Source organism: Callospermophilus lateralis, chromosome 8 (assembly GCF_048772815.1).
Source record: "Callospermophilus lateralis isolate mCalLat2 chromosome 8, mCalLat2.hap1, whole genome shotgun sequence".
Taxonomy (NCBI): domain Eukaryota; kingdom Metazoa; phylum Chordata; class Mammalia; order Rodentia; family Sciuridae; genus Callospermophilus; species Callospermophilus lateralis.
Window position 1 is genome coordinate 62,260,244 of NC_135312.1, and position 14,576 is coordinate 62,274,819.

Below are 14,576 nucleotides of genomic sequence, written 5' to 3' on the forward strand. Positions count from 1 at the left end.
TATTCCAAGGAGGCCATGATGTGAAGTCCAAGCCATGGAGAGGACATGTGATGGCAACCAGGTTACAGTCTTAGTCACTGAGCAATCCCAGTCCAGGTACTAACTATGTACCTGAACATGCCTTTGGATTGCTCAAGCTCCCAGTCTTTGGATCACATTCCCTCCCTGATTTTCCATCTTTCAATGTGATACCCCAGGTATTGTGGTACAGTGTGACAAACCATCCTTGCTTTTTTTCTGTCCAAATCCTGACCCAAACAATTTAGGAAAATAAAAACTAAGTGTTGGGGTTGTTTGAGGTGTAGTCATAGTATCTGGGACTAAGCCAAGCAAAAACATCACAGCTAAACTGTGAATGAAATGAATCTGAGGCCAAAATTTAGCTTTGGAGCAGTCAATAGGCAGTGTGTTTGTAATTTTTTTGGGATCTTATGTAAATGAGATAATGAATGTAACTGCTCCTATTACCATGCCTAGTAATAGAAAGTATTTATTATTGTGCCAAAAGAAAAACATGTGTAGATACACTTCTAAATGATAACCATCAGTGATCTGCTAGTAATAATCTTCTGGTCCAATGTTCCAAAACTTTAAAAGTGTATTTCCAAATTATATATGAATAAAGATGTGGTTTATTGTTCAAAGTCATGCAAATCTGGGCAGAGCTGGAATTCAAACCTAGATTTTTTTTTTTACTCTAAATTTTATTTTTCATTACTATATTCTCCTCCTCCCAGATATTTTAATGTCTAGAGAAAAGATTAAGAAACTCCGATTATGAAAAGTTGCTCCCATTGTAGAAGTGTCAGAATGAAAAGTTAACCTTACACACTAGAAAAGAGAGATAAGGAATGATTTAGTGGTTAGGAATATGATGAGTTTATATATGAAGATAAGTTTCTGTATTTCCCTGTGTGTGTATGTGTCTTTAATTTATAAAAATTAAAATTTAGGTCAGCTTAACAAAGCGTTTCATTTTGGTGAGGATTAAGCCTTCATTTTATACACTAAGGTTTGATAACCATCTTTACTTCAAAGAAAAAGCAAGGACAGATATGGGATTTAATCAGTACAATTTTGCATACAGACATCAATGATGCACAAGGTTCAGGACTAACTGGTTATTAAGGCCCCTTTAATTTTCACAGAGATAGTAACCATAACTCCCATCAATGCAACATTGATTATTTCACAGATACCTGGCAAAGGACTCTCTATATACCTTTTTTTTAATCCCCAAAGCAAGCTTCTAGAGTAAATATTACTTTGCCTTTTTTCTACAAGTGAGAAAGCTAGTACTCAAAAAAGTAAATCATTTCCCCAAGGTCACCCAGCTAGGAAATAGTGGAGTTGGAATTATAGGATGGTTCAATCTCTCACATCCTCATCTTTATAAAGTACTCTAAAGAAAACACAATAAAATCACATGAGGGAATTACATATGATATGACCAATCACAGGAAAAATAAACCTGTAGTAGTCTTACAGGTTTTTATCTCTCTATACTTAGGATTTTTTAAGTTACAACCATTTGATCTCCTTTTGAGAATATCATTGCTATTATAACTGTACAGTTTTAATATCCATCCAATACATAAATTTTCTACCTGTATATGTTGGTAATTTTAAAATATATACATGGAAAAACATATAGTACATACAAACCAAATGCAAATAAAAATATTTTAAAAACTTTAGAAATTCTTTAAGCAGGTTATGTTAATCCTATTAAAAATGGTTTTTCTATGTACAATACATAATCTTTAAAAATACTACTCCAGGAAACAAAAACTCTTTGGTTCAGTAAAAGGACTGTAAGTGTGGAAATCTGATTTGTTAAGGATGCACTTTCTTGGATTGGACCTCACTTATCGGGTTAAAGTCTTCAGGAAGCATATAACTTCTCTGGATGATGAAATAGGTGTGCAGAACAGGTGGAGGTTGTGTTTCACATAGACTATTATGATATAAAAATATAACCAGAAACTTGAATAATGCTGGAATTTGGATATCATTTGTACTCTGCCAGACTGAAAGAAAAAAAAAAAAACCTACAGAGAAAGCTCTGCTTCCCATCCATTTTAGAAAGAGGAAATAAAGTGATCATGGTCAATCCCTATAAACATTCACTTACTAGTGATGTTCTTAGATACTAGTATCCAACATTATTGAAAATATTCTATTCATTATTTGGAAGATTTCCAGGAGGAGGCAGGAAGAGGCCAGATGCTAGGTGTTCTTTCATTTCATTTTACTTTGTTTTTGTGGTACTGAGGACACAACACAGGGTTACTCTACCACTGAGCTACATCCCTAGGTTCATTGTTATTTTATTTTGAGACACATTTTTTTTTTAAATTGGTGGAGACAGGGTCTTGCTAAGTTGTTGAGACTGGCCTCAAACTTGCAATCCTCCTGCCTCAGCCTCACAAGTCACTGGTGTTACAGGCAGGAGCCACCACAACCAGTAGTAGGTATTCTTTTACTTCTAAAATCCTATGACTTCTTCAATGGCATGTAATTATAAACACATCCAGAACTCAAATGTCTTTAAAAAGAGTCATTAACTCCTCAGAGATTGCAAAGCATCAACATTTGCTAATAGGTTTCTCATTAAAAATTAATGGTAGCCACTCTATCCCTTTTTGGTTTATTAATAGCAACACTGACAGAATTGACCAAAATAGCTCAGAGTTTCAAAGAGTCCATAACTTTACCTATTGGAATCTATTCTCCCTTTATCTCTAACAGGGAGGAAAAGCTTTCATGATTTCATTTTAATATATTTTCTACTTTGGTAATGAAAACATTTTAGCAGATAAAACCTTTCCAAAGGTCCTCATTTAACCATAAATTATAACCACTTTTAGCAGGGTTTTTGAAAATCTCTGAGGTATCATAGCTGGTCACAGCAGAAAGAAAAATACTTTTGCTTTGTTTAATTTTTCTAAGTTTCTCAATAGAATATAATGGATAAGTTGACTTATTTACTTTAGAAAGGAGTATCACTCTCTAATACGCAAACACAGTTTCCAGACTAGTTTCAGAAGCATATCTGTATATTTCTAGGCTGAAAGAAGTCAAGAACTATTGATTACCAAGATTTCTACATAACACCTTTTAAGATGCCACCATGCCTATGTAGAGTTGTTGAGTGCTGGGGAAATCTTCCAAAATTTAGTCAGATTCTTCCTCTTACTTGCAGAACTTAGTTGCTCAAGGGCAAGGCCCTTGTTAAGCCCTTATTATGACTCAAAAGAGAAGAGTATGACTGGGAAGGAGCAGCAGATTTCAGAGAAACTATGCTGCTTCAACAAAAATGGCTTGATTGTGGAAAAGGGGCAGGGGATGGCCTTCAACATTTGACACAAGCATGGAATGGAATACATGAATAATTCACAGCATTTAAATGAGACATTATCATTCAGAACCACATCCATGCCACTCTCCTCCACCTCCTGCACAGGGATTTCTTTTCCCTAATGGTCTTCCAAAAGATATTGTAATACTTTGAAGAGAGAAATAATCAGTGTCGGATTTTGATCCTTATTGTCCTCTTCCGTATAGGCAATAATCATCCTGTCTTCTGTTAGAAGTCCTTGTCCCAGCCGGACAGCTCATCTGGAGGCACTCCCTTTTCAGGAGGATACTTGTCAAAGTAGCTGTGATCGATGGGTCCACTGAGCTAATACAGAAAGTTTTAAGACAAAGGTGAGAATAATGTTGATTAAGCATTCTATTGCACCCAGCTGATCTTTTTTCTACCTGAACACTGATTCAATGCCACAACCACTTGTAAAGAACACATTAAGAAAATATGGCTCAAATATCATCATTGAGTCACAGTCTCAGCTTACTGAGATTTTTTTCTTAAGAAACAAATGATCAGTGGTCAGTGGATTACATTCATTAGTTGCTACCTGGCATGAGGAATTACTTTCTAAAGAAAAAGTAACAGAAATAATACCTATGATTTTATCAAGTTGAAAAATATTTTAAAAGCAAATATGTAAAAGTCAAAGTTTGTCACAGTCTTTCTTCTACTTAAGTTTTTTAGCAATCTTGAATTTTCATATGGTTAATTCATCCCTATCAGGTATCCATAATGCCAAAGGGACAATTCAAAATATTAGTGATCCTGTTGAAAGAATAAAATGTCTCTGGCACTAAATTAGTTTGTAAATCAGGTAGTTTCTAATTCTTTTCTTTCAAACAAATTATATAGTGCCCAATTGATGAATCAGTTTAAAATATCATTAAAAATATAGTTAATGATCATCATAAGTGTTGGAGCTTGGGGGCAAGGTGGGGGGATCATTCATTGGCTAGTGGTACGGTTTTTGGACAGTGTAGTCCAGAGGAAGCAGAACATAAGCTGAATTGGGTGGAAGAAAGACTTTTCCAGGTTAATGCCCTGTTATCTTTTTGCTAGTGTTGTCTCTGAAACAATTGTGAAAGGCTATATCTCTCTTTGTACATTTGCAGACTGATTACTAAATTGTCATGAAAGTTTTCATAGTTGTGGAGAATGCAATTTTTAGTATGTTGTAAATATTGTCATTTTCAGATAAAATGTCATTGTTTCTTTACTCCTTTAAACAAGTCTACTGTACTTTAGTGATCACTGAAGTTTGATAAACCATTTTTAAAAGTCAGAAATATTATATCACTTTTCTCCCTCCATTTCCATTTTCCTATAAAATTCATCTTAATATAAAATGTTCTTTTTGCTGTTAAACTTTATTATTTATCTTTATCATTCAGTGATTTAAATTTTAATATATTTTTTAGAATTTCTGTGACAACAGAAATTTCTGTGATAGCACAAACACTTCTTCTGGATTCCGTTATAATTACATTTTTAATGGCATGCAGCACCAGATGATATAAATACAATACAAAAATTTAAGGGTAACTATTAAATAAATGATATTCCATCTGTTAGCCTGATGGAATCGAGTGCCTTGGGACTTGGGTGGCACTGACATGTAGACAGTTCCTGAGAGGATAGCTAATGCTGGTCAAATAGGAAAGAGTAGTTAGTGCCTCTGATCAAAATTACCGTCAAAAAAACCACCTAAACTGTTACGTATCCATGTGCATGTGTGCGCATGCCTATGCACACCCACTCCTAAAATCTGTTTACAAAAATAAATCCTCAGAAAAAAAATAAGTAATATAGTAAACACCATACCTCTCTTCGTAAGGGTGATGGGAGATTCCGTGCTTTCAGTCCTTCCCAATTAAAACCATTTAACCACCTGAGAAATGAGAAGGGGGATATTACTTGTCAATTCCTTTTGTTTCCAGCTATCTGTCTGCAACAGGGCAGTTACAGGCCGCCAGAGGAAAATCATGCACCATGCTGGTTGTTTGATCTAGCTAAATTAAATACATGTGGGAACGTAATGCAACCCAAGTATCATCCAGATTTCCCTTTATGTGCTCTCCAAATTTCCAGAATCTTCCCATTCCCATTCTCCAGATGTCCTTGCTTCTTATTTCAGTGAGAAAACTGAAGCAAAAAACAAAAAACAAAACAAAACAAAAAAACGAAACCATACACACACACACTCACACAGACACACAAAACCCTTCCACAATGCCCGCCAGATTCTGTGTTACTTTTTTTCCTATACCATGAAATAACTGCCTTTGCTTCTAGCTAAGCTCAATGCTTCCACTATATACTTGATCTCATTGACTCTTCTCTATTCAAGGACATACTAGACATATTCCTGCAATTCTCCTCTGTCCTGAATCTTCTCTGTAAGATCATCAAACATTTTACTTCCTAGAACCCAACATCCTCTCCTGACCTCAGTTCACCTCCAACTCCCATCCCATTCCTTTCCTTACATTAGAGGAAAACCCCTGGAAAGTGTAATTCAATTACCCTCTCGACCTATTTTCTCCTGACCACACCAGAATTTGGTTTAATTCCATACATTCATTGAATCACCTGGATTCTCAGTTTTCCTCTTACTTGATCTACTTGTAGACTTTGCAATTATTCATCAGACCCAAACCATAACTCTTTGTTCACTTGGCTTCCAGAACACACTATCCAAGCTTTCCTTCTTCCTTCTGAGCACTTTCCCTCCTCTTCCAATGTTATCTTCATGAAGCTGGTGAGCTCCAGGACTCAGTCTTTGGACCTTTGCTCTTTGCAAATATTCTCACTTCCCAGATAATCCCAACCAGTCTCATGGCTTTAAATGGGACATATATATTGGCTACTCCCAAATTTCTATTGTCAGCAAAGACTTTACCTCCCTGTTCCTTTAACAAACTATCATCTACAACTGCTATTTATCACTCCTATCCAGATATCAAATACGCATCTAACACAGATCAGAACCAAATTTGGTGTTTTAGTCAGTTTTTTTTTTCATTTCTGTGACCAAAAGACCTGACAAGAACAGTTTTAGAGGAGGAAAAGTTCATTCGGTGCACACAGCTTCAGAGGTCTCAGTCCATAGACACCCAACTCCATGGGCCTGAGATGAAGCAGGACATCATGGTAGAAGTTTGTAAATGAAAAGACATGACAATTAGGAAGTGAGGAGACCAATTCACTTACCAAAACCAAAATACATACCCCAAAGGCATGCCTCCAGTGACCTACCTCCTCTAGCCACATCCACCTTGCCTACAGTTACCACCCAGTTAATCCATTCAACTGGATTAATGCACTGATTGCTTTAAGGCTTTCATTACCCAAGCATTTCATCTCTAAACTTTCTTGCATTATCTCATACATGAGATTTTGGGGGGCACCTTATATCTAAACAGTCACATTAAGCTCCAAATTTTCTCCACCAAACTTGCCTCAATGCTTTCAGTGGCTCAAGTCAAAGACACTGGAGTTATTCTTTCTCACATCCTACCTATGTTAATAAGCAGATATGGTTAGTGCTACCTTGCAAATATATCGGTATTAGGACTATGATTTATCCTCTAAACTTGCACTATACTAGAATGGATGAAGCTCTGCTTTTGTCCTTAGGAAACAACCCAGCAGCAAGAGAGATCATTTAACACGTCAGGTCACCTCATGTCTTTGCTCAAAATTCTTCAGTGTCTTCCATCTCATTTGTTCTGAAAGGTGGTCTTTATCATGTCTTTACTGTTGCCTACAGGACCTTACAAAATCACCCTTTCCACCATTGCCCTTCCACTATATTACTGCTGTCTTACTTTTCTCTTTATCTTCCTCCTGCTCATTTATCTCCCTATCATTCTTCCAATAGGTTAGTGATACTTTCACTTTTTAAGACCTCTACATGCAATGCTAGATTATTTTTTCTCCAGATTCCCACATGGCTCATTCCCTTAGTATCTTCAGATCTTTTCTCATCTTCTCAGTGAAAACTTCTTTGTCTACCCAGTCTAAAACTGCATCCCCTCTCACTCCTCCCCAATCAACACTTATTTCTTTCCCTGTTTTATGTTCCCTCTTTAGCATTTCCGATAAACCATTTGACTTATTTATTTTAATTTCTATATCCTCCACTAGAACGTGCACCCCATGAGGTCAGGAGTTTTCATTATTTCCTTTCCTTTTGTGCACCTAATATTTGAGGTCTTGCTTGAGACATAATAGGGGCTCAATAAGCATTTGTTGAATAACTGCAAGAGGAGGTACTATTGTGTATTATAACATCACACTCTCAGGGTGGTGATGTTCCTAGTGACATGTACCTAAAAAGCTCTAAGAACTTTTCTAAGGAAAGAACATTTCTAAGGAAATGTTTTATAGTCATCTGTGAAAATAAGAGGTTAAGCTGACGTCCAGATAAAGCTCTTTCATTTATTGCTTATGTTTTGCTAATCTAAAAGTGTTCTGGTCTCTAGCTTGTATGCCAAGCTTGGTGGGCTAGAAATGTAACAAAAAAAGTCTGAGGTTCTTGCTTCTCTTGAACACAATCTGTTTGTTATCTCTCAGGATCTTACAAAAAACACAGAAGAATATTATTCTATATCCACTGATGTTTTCTACTGGGACCCTGAGGTCGGTGCAGCCAACAAATATTTATGGAGAGCCAACTTGGTTCCTTTTTTTGGTATCAAAAAGGACCAAGACCTTACTTTTAAAATGTTTCTATTTTTGTGAGAGGTGACAGACAAAAACAAAACAATATAAATTCTTTTTTTTTTTTTAAAGAGAGAGTGGGGGAGAGAGAGAGAGAGAGCGAGAGAGAGAATTTTTTAATATTTATTTTTTAGTTCTCGGTGGACACAACATCTTTGTACGTGGTGCTGAGGATCGAACCCGGGCCGCACGCATGCCAGGCAAGCACGCTACCGCTTGAGCCACATCCCCAGCCCCAATATAAATTCTTAAACAAATTTTAATAAGTACTAGGATGCTAAAAGAGAATACAATGGTACATGTGTAACAGTGGTCCACTTTATGGTCCCCTTGCTGCTTTGCCACTGCAGAGCATTTTTAAAATGGACATGTTTCCTTCTCTTCCTCTCTCCCTGCTCTTCCCTAATCTCGTCTCTTCCCTAATCTCAGGGGCAACTGGGTTACCTTTCTTCCCCATCCTACACAGAGTTGATCTGTCCTTAGGTACCCACCCACCATAGGAATGAAGTAACCCAGACTTTGGGGATGGTACTAGAAGATGCCAGAAATGATGTCTCCCAAATTAACAAATGAAGTATAATTCCAACAGAGAACACGTGGAATGTAGCCTTTGAATTACCTCTTAAAAATCCCCCTGTTCCTGCTGATGGGCAAAATCACAGACTTTGGGACAGGAGTCCCCTGTGTTTCACCTTTGCTGGCAGAGCAATAAATCTTCTTTTTCTTTTTTTCTCAAAACCATATCCTTATTTCAGATTGGCATCAGGGACAAGGACTGAGCTTTTATCAACAAATTTGGCCACCCAGATGGGACCTGAGAGCAGCTACCACTCCAGCTTTTTTGGTCAGGCCTGCTTCTCCAAGGAACCCAATACTTCCATGCTGAGGAGTCATGGTGCTGGTGAACTTTTTGAGAGCTAACTTCAGGAGAGTTAGGAGACTGGTGAGTTTGCCTCGGGTTGAACCAGAGGAGCCATTCCTATGAGTAAAGGGAGGGACCAGAGGAATGTCCCACCAGCTACTGAAGCTCCTTTTGCTTCGGGCAATTCCCATCTTCTCTCACAGAACAGTACAGGTTGCTCCATTATGGTCTACTTTGAGAAGAAGGAAACTGAACTCAGGATAACGTCAACAACTTTGGCCATTTGGTAAGTCTTCCGCTGGGCATGCTGAGCTTCTTGATTCTACATAGTTGGTTCCTCTTTGTGGGAACATCTGGTCCCTCCTTCTGGGGACAATTGTGGCGCCACTGATGTAGGAGTCATAGTTAAAATGGGCTCTAGAACCTAGGGATATGTACTCCCTTTTGATATGTTCTAGGTTCTCATCTGTTTGTTGGTCTTGGGCTTGAGAATTCCCTCTGCTTCTCTGTTTTATTTTTATCTGCTACTGACCTTTTAAGACATGGCCAGTAGTACATTGATTCTACAAGTAATCTCTTGGGAAAGATCTTGGCTGGTCAGTTTCAAGGTTCCCATCTATCAGCCATGATTTTGGGGCTCCTCTCTGTGTTTCTTTATTGTACAATCTTGCAACTGGAGTTGGTCTGTCAGAGGTCAAGTGAGTTGAAGAAAGGACCACCAATAGGTATAAGTCTATGATAATGTTTTATTTTAATGATCTGGCTTTTGAATAGCTTTCTGGATTATTATACAATCTTGCAGTTGAAGTTGGTCTGTCAAAAGTAAAGTAAATGGAAGAAATTTGTATGTGTGGGTCTTCCTATTTTAAAGGATCCATTCTGCCAGCCCTGGTTTTGGGGATCCTTTTTTCTGTCTGATTTTTTGGTCTGTTACTGGCCCTTTAAGACAGGAGCCATGCTGCATTGATCTTACCTGTAGTCTCTTGAGTAGAGAGATCTTGACTGAATGAGCCACCTACAGGTATAAGACTAAGAGAAAAACAGTTTACTGGCCCTTTAATGGTTCTTCTGGATTATTACACAATCTTGACTTTGTAGTTTGTCAGGGATAAAGTATATGAAAGAGATTCTATATGTACAGGCATTTATGCAGTTGCACAATAAGGGGTCTGAACCATCAGGAACTAAGTTGAAGGTGCCCAAAGGTACTGCTTCTGGTGTGCAAGGAGAGCAAGACACCAGAAAAAGGGTTTTAAAAGATTTAAATCTTTGACACCCAGTGCTGGCACTCCCCACACTGTTTCTCAGGCAGCCACAGATCATCTCATGTGGTCAAGGACACTGGCCCTAATCTGGGGAAAAAAAAACCCATAAAAGCTGCCTGAGCTACAGAAAAATGTCCAAAGAGAAACTGCCCTTCCTTTCAGCCCCATTTGCCTATGGGAGGTGAAGGCTGCTGGCCACAAAAAATGTGCAGTAGATTCCAGCACTGTCAGTTTATGACCTAGGGACAGGACTAGTCTCCTCTTTTAAAATCTAACAGAACACCCCATTTGGACAGGGGATATTCATCACTGGGGCAGAGCAATTCTTGCTATAATAGTAGCCCATCAAACTAAAATGGCTGGGGAGACTGGCAGAATAAATAACTACACCCAGATAAGAAAAAGACATAAAAAAGGCCAACCTGTGTTTTGAAGGCATCCTCTGCAAAGAGATCTTCAAGGAAGACTAAAGAAAAGGATGCATTGCATATCAACAGGCCTAGTGTAGGAAAAATGTCCCAAAGGATCCTCTGGGTACAACTGACAGTGGGGAACTCACTAAAAGTTGATGACACTGTGATAATGATAACAGAGACAGGTCAGACTCAAAAGAATCTTGTGTTCCAACCTTTTAAATACAACCTCTGTGGAAAAAGATTAAGCCTTTTTTTTTTTTTTTTTGGTATACACTGGACTGTCCACCTCCCAGGATAAAATTTGTTGTATAAATTAAATGCACAGATAACATTCATAAAGTATGTGTATGGTTTAGATGTGATATCCCTCCAAAAGCTCAAGTTTTAGACAATGTAACAAGGTTCAGAAATGATTGGTTTGTAAGAGTCTTAACTCAATCAGTGAATTAATCCCCTGATAGGGATTCACAGAGTGGTAACTGCAGTGGTAGGGTGTGGCTGGAGGAGGTGGGAATTGAGGAGTGGCTTTGGGTATGTATTTCTGTCTGCCAAGTAGAGTCTCCTTCTCTACTTTCTGATCACAATGTGAGCTGCTTCCCTCTGCCACACATTTCTTCCATGATGTCCTGCCTCACCTCAAGCCCCAAGGAATGGAGCCAGCCTTCTATGGACTAAGACCTCTGAAACTGTGAGCCCTCAAATAAACTTTTCCTCCTCTGCAGTTGTTTTGGTCAGATCTTTTAGTTACAGCAACAAAAAAATTGACTAAAATAGTCCATTTCAGAATATGAATTTAAGGAAGGGTCCAAAACTAGAAAAGATAAAAGAAAGTTATAGTTTTCCATATTTTAGTATGGAAAATTAGAAGGTAAAAGAAATGTTTCTGGATGAGAAAGTATTTTGTCTGACAGGTAAAGTAATATTTTTTGTGCTAAAGTCCAAGATGAAAGAAAAACTAAGGATATAAAGTAGTGGTGAATGTTTTAGTAAGTTGAAGAAGATTTGCGAAAGGTAATTCTTAAAATGTTTATGTTTGTGTTTAATTGGCTATAATTAATACAAAGTTATTTAAACTTTAATGTAATGATATGAAGCAAAATCTGAAACATTGATTTGTTCTTATCTATTGAGATAATTTTCTTGCATTTGTTAGGTTTTATTACTTGGAGAAATTAAGCCTTAAAGGAATTAGGGTCTGTACCTATTTTAAATCCTTAAATGATTACTTTGTAACTGGTTTAACAAAAACTGTTATTTAGATTTTAACACTATTGTTGACACTCAAAACGTGACTAGGTATATGTATGCATCTGAGAACTATATCTGTCTGAGTGTAATGTAAAAGTTAATAAAATGAAAGTTTATATAAGTTTACAGGCAAGATAACCAATAAGTGCTCTCTTTTATACATTGTATTTTACATAGAAGGGCCACACTGTCATTTGAAGACCTGTCTTATATCTGTTTGCTTCGATCAAGTCAGTTTCTGGTTCATTAACACTATTTCCTAAATGTATAAGAGATTTAAAACTATCTTTTGATTTTTGTTAACCCATGCAGACTGTAATTATTGTTACTGTCCACTCTGGATTCTAAGTTGTACTTTAAACTTGGTTAAATGTAAAGCTTAGGAGAGCACTTTGCCAATTTGGTGTTATCCAAACTAAAATAATCTGTAGCAAAATCTTGGATTTGTATCCAAAAGTCTTGGATTTGGTTGGTATTTATTCATGTAATTTGATGTTCTGTAGCTGGATAAAATAACCTATTGTCAATAAGTTTTATATATATAAAATTTTGTGTTACTCTTCACACTGAAATTGGAATTTAAATACATTTTTGGAAGGTAACAAGGAGATCCTGATCTGTTTAAAAGTGACACTGTAAAACATGGAAGCATTCTGCCATTTTTTCCACAAAAAAAAAGTTAAAAACTCTCTCTGCATTTCTTTGATTCATGTTTCAGATGTAATGTTATATTGTGTTATTTGTGAAGAGCTCTGCCTTACCTGAGATAAAGCTCTGCCTCCCATCTTAATCCATGTTAGAATGGCTCCAAAATAGGCTAGATTTCAGCTCATTTAAAGTTGTGTTCAAAAGATTGAATTTTGTTGTAAAGATTACTGTGATCTCAAACAGGGGATATAATATATAACTAAGTAAAGGTTCAAAATCATAAAAGTCTTTTCTTGGTTCATAGCTCTACACAAACTGAATATGTTTTTTTCTTTGTTAATTTCATGTTGTATTTTCCTTGTAAACTTTATAACTGTTGCCTGTTAGTGTTTTGCAGAGGTACTGCTTCTAAAAACAAAAAACAAAATTAAAAAACCTGAGTTAATTTGAGATGATAAACCATCAGGACAGATAGTATATAATGATGACTTCCAGTACTAATACTAACCCTAATTAAATGAAAGAAGTCTATGTAAAATTATAGATATTGAACTTATAACCTGTTACTCCATCTTTAAGACTGGTGAAACTGGCTTTCTGGATGTTTAAAACCAAAAACTTGAAAACCAAAGTCAAGGAAGTAAAAGGGCAAGACAAAAACAGTCAATATTTTGGCCCTTGCCCCTCTAAGGTCAGCTAGGATGCAGATAATGATGGGAGCTCTCTGGGCCCTGCAACTCTGGTGAGTCACCTGATCTGCTGATTAGGGAGATGGACAGGACCCTAGAACACAGGAAGCCAACTAGTGCACATTCTGCAAAGAGGAGGATCACTAGACAGGGAACTGTTCCTGGTGCTTCCAAGAGAAGCCACATATGGTCAGCAGGACCCTGACTTATTCTGGTAGGTGGCACCACTAGTAGAGGAAAGCTAAAGGAGCCAGGAGGCTTCACATATGTCCCCAAGTGTGATCTTTGAGGAATCTCAGCTGACTCTTAATTGAGATAGGAAGAAGGTTAGTTTTGACCAACTTGGTCTTAAACACCTGGCAGGAGAATATATACTAAAAGCACAGTCCTACATGGACATTTAAAAGGAAAAATAATGTTTTGTTTTTTTTTAAAATGTAACTTAAGATGTACACTTATGTCAGTTCTACCAAAAAGTAAGTAAATCTGGAGGCTATAAAGGAAGGGTTCTTGTGTGACAGTGCCTAATAATAATGATCACAAGAGTTGCAAAGTTGTCCTGAGTTAATTTGAGTCTGATTTCATAGACCCACAAATCTTCCTAACCTCCTATATTGATGAACTTGATCTGCTTTTCACTGATAAGATTGTGATACCATCCTCATGGTTTTCAGAGACTGGGTGAAATACTAAATATTTTTGTGCTAATTATTTACAAAAAAAGTAATACTTTGCTGTATTGTTTATTGTTGTCTTAGCATGATCTCTGCCCTATGTCCAGTTACCTGCCATCTGCCACTGTGGAACTCAACTGTTCTGATGCTGAATGAATGCTCTTAACTGTCCACGGCTGACCTGATACAGAATAAGTACTTTGGGTTACTTCCCCCAACTTTGCTCCCTTTCAGCAGGAAGCAGTTTGGAGATGTGCTAGCTCATTTTTCCACAGAAATGGAATGTAGAAATTGACAGTGGGGAAATGTTACAGTGGTCCACTTTATGCTTTGAATAAAACCCTTGTTTTAATAAAACCCATTTTTTAAATGGATGTTTCTTTCACTTCCTTTCTCCCTTCTCCTCCCTAATCTCTCCCCTTCCCTAATATCAGGGGCAACAGGACTACCTTTCTTCCCCTTCCTAGACAGAGTTAATCTGTCCTTGGGTACACACTCACCATAGGAATGAAGTAATCCAGACTTTGGGGATGGTACCAGAAGATGTCAGAAATGACTGTCTCCAAAATTAATAAGTGAAGTGTAACTCCAACAGAGAACACGTGGAACGGAATGTGGCCTTTGAATCACCTCTTTAAAAGTCCTCTGTTCCTGCTGATGGGCAGAATCACAGACTTTG

At 37.2% G+C, this 14,576-nt stretch overlaps 1 protein-coding gene across 2 annotated transcripts in view; it reads right to left on the bottom strand.

Annotated features, from left to right (window-relative positions):
* Positions 1 to 3,589: 3,589 nt before the first annotated feature.
* Prkg2 (protein kinase cGMP-dependent 2) overlaps positions 3,590 to 14,576 on the bottom strand; it is a 91,488-nt gene continuing 80,501 nt past the window's right edge. For both annotated transcript variants that reach the window (XM_076864681.2, XM_076864680.2), the window contains exons 17-18: positions 5,195 to 5,261; positions 3,590 to 3,685 (exon numbers count right to left, since the gene is read on the bottom strand). In XM_076864681.2, coding sequence (XP_076720796.1) covers positions 3,590 to 3,685; positions 5,195 to 5,261 — 163 coding nt within the window. The remainder of the gene's footprint in view (positions 3,686 to 5,194; positions 5,262 to 14,576) is intronic.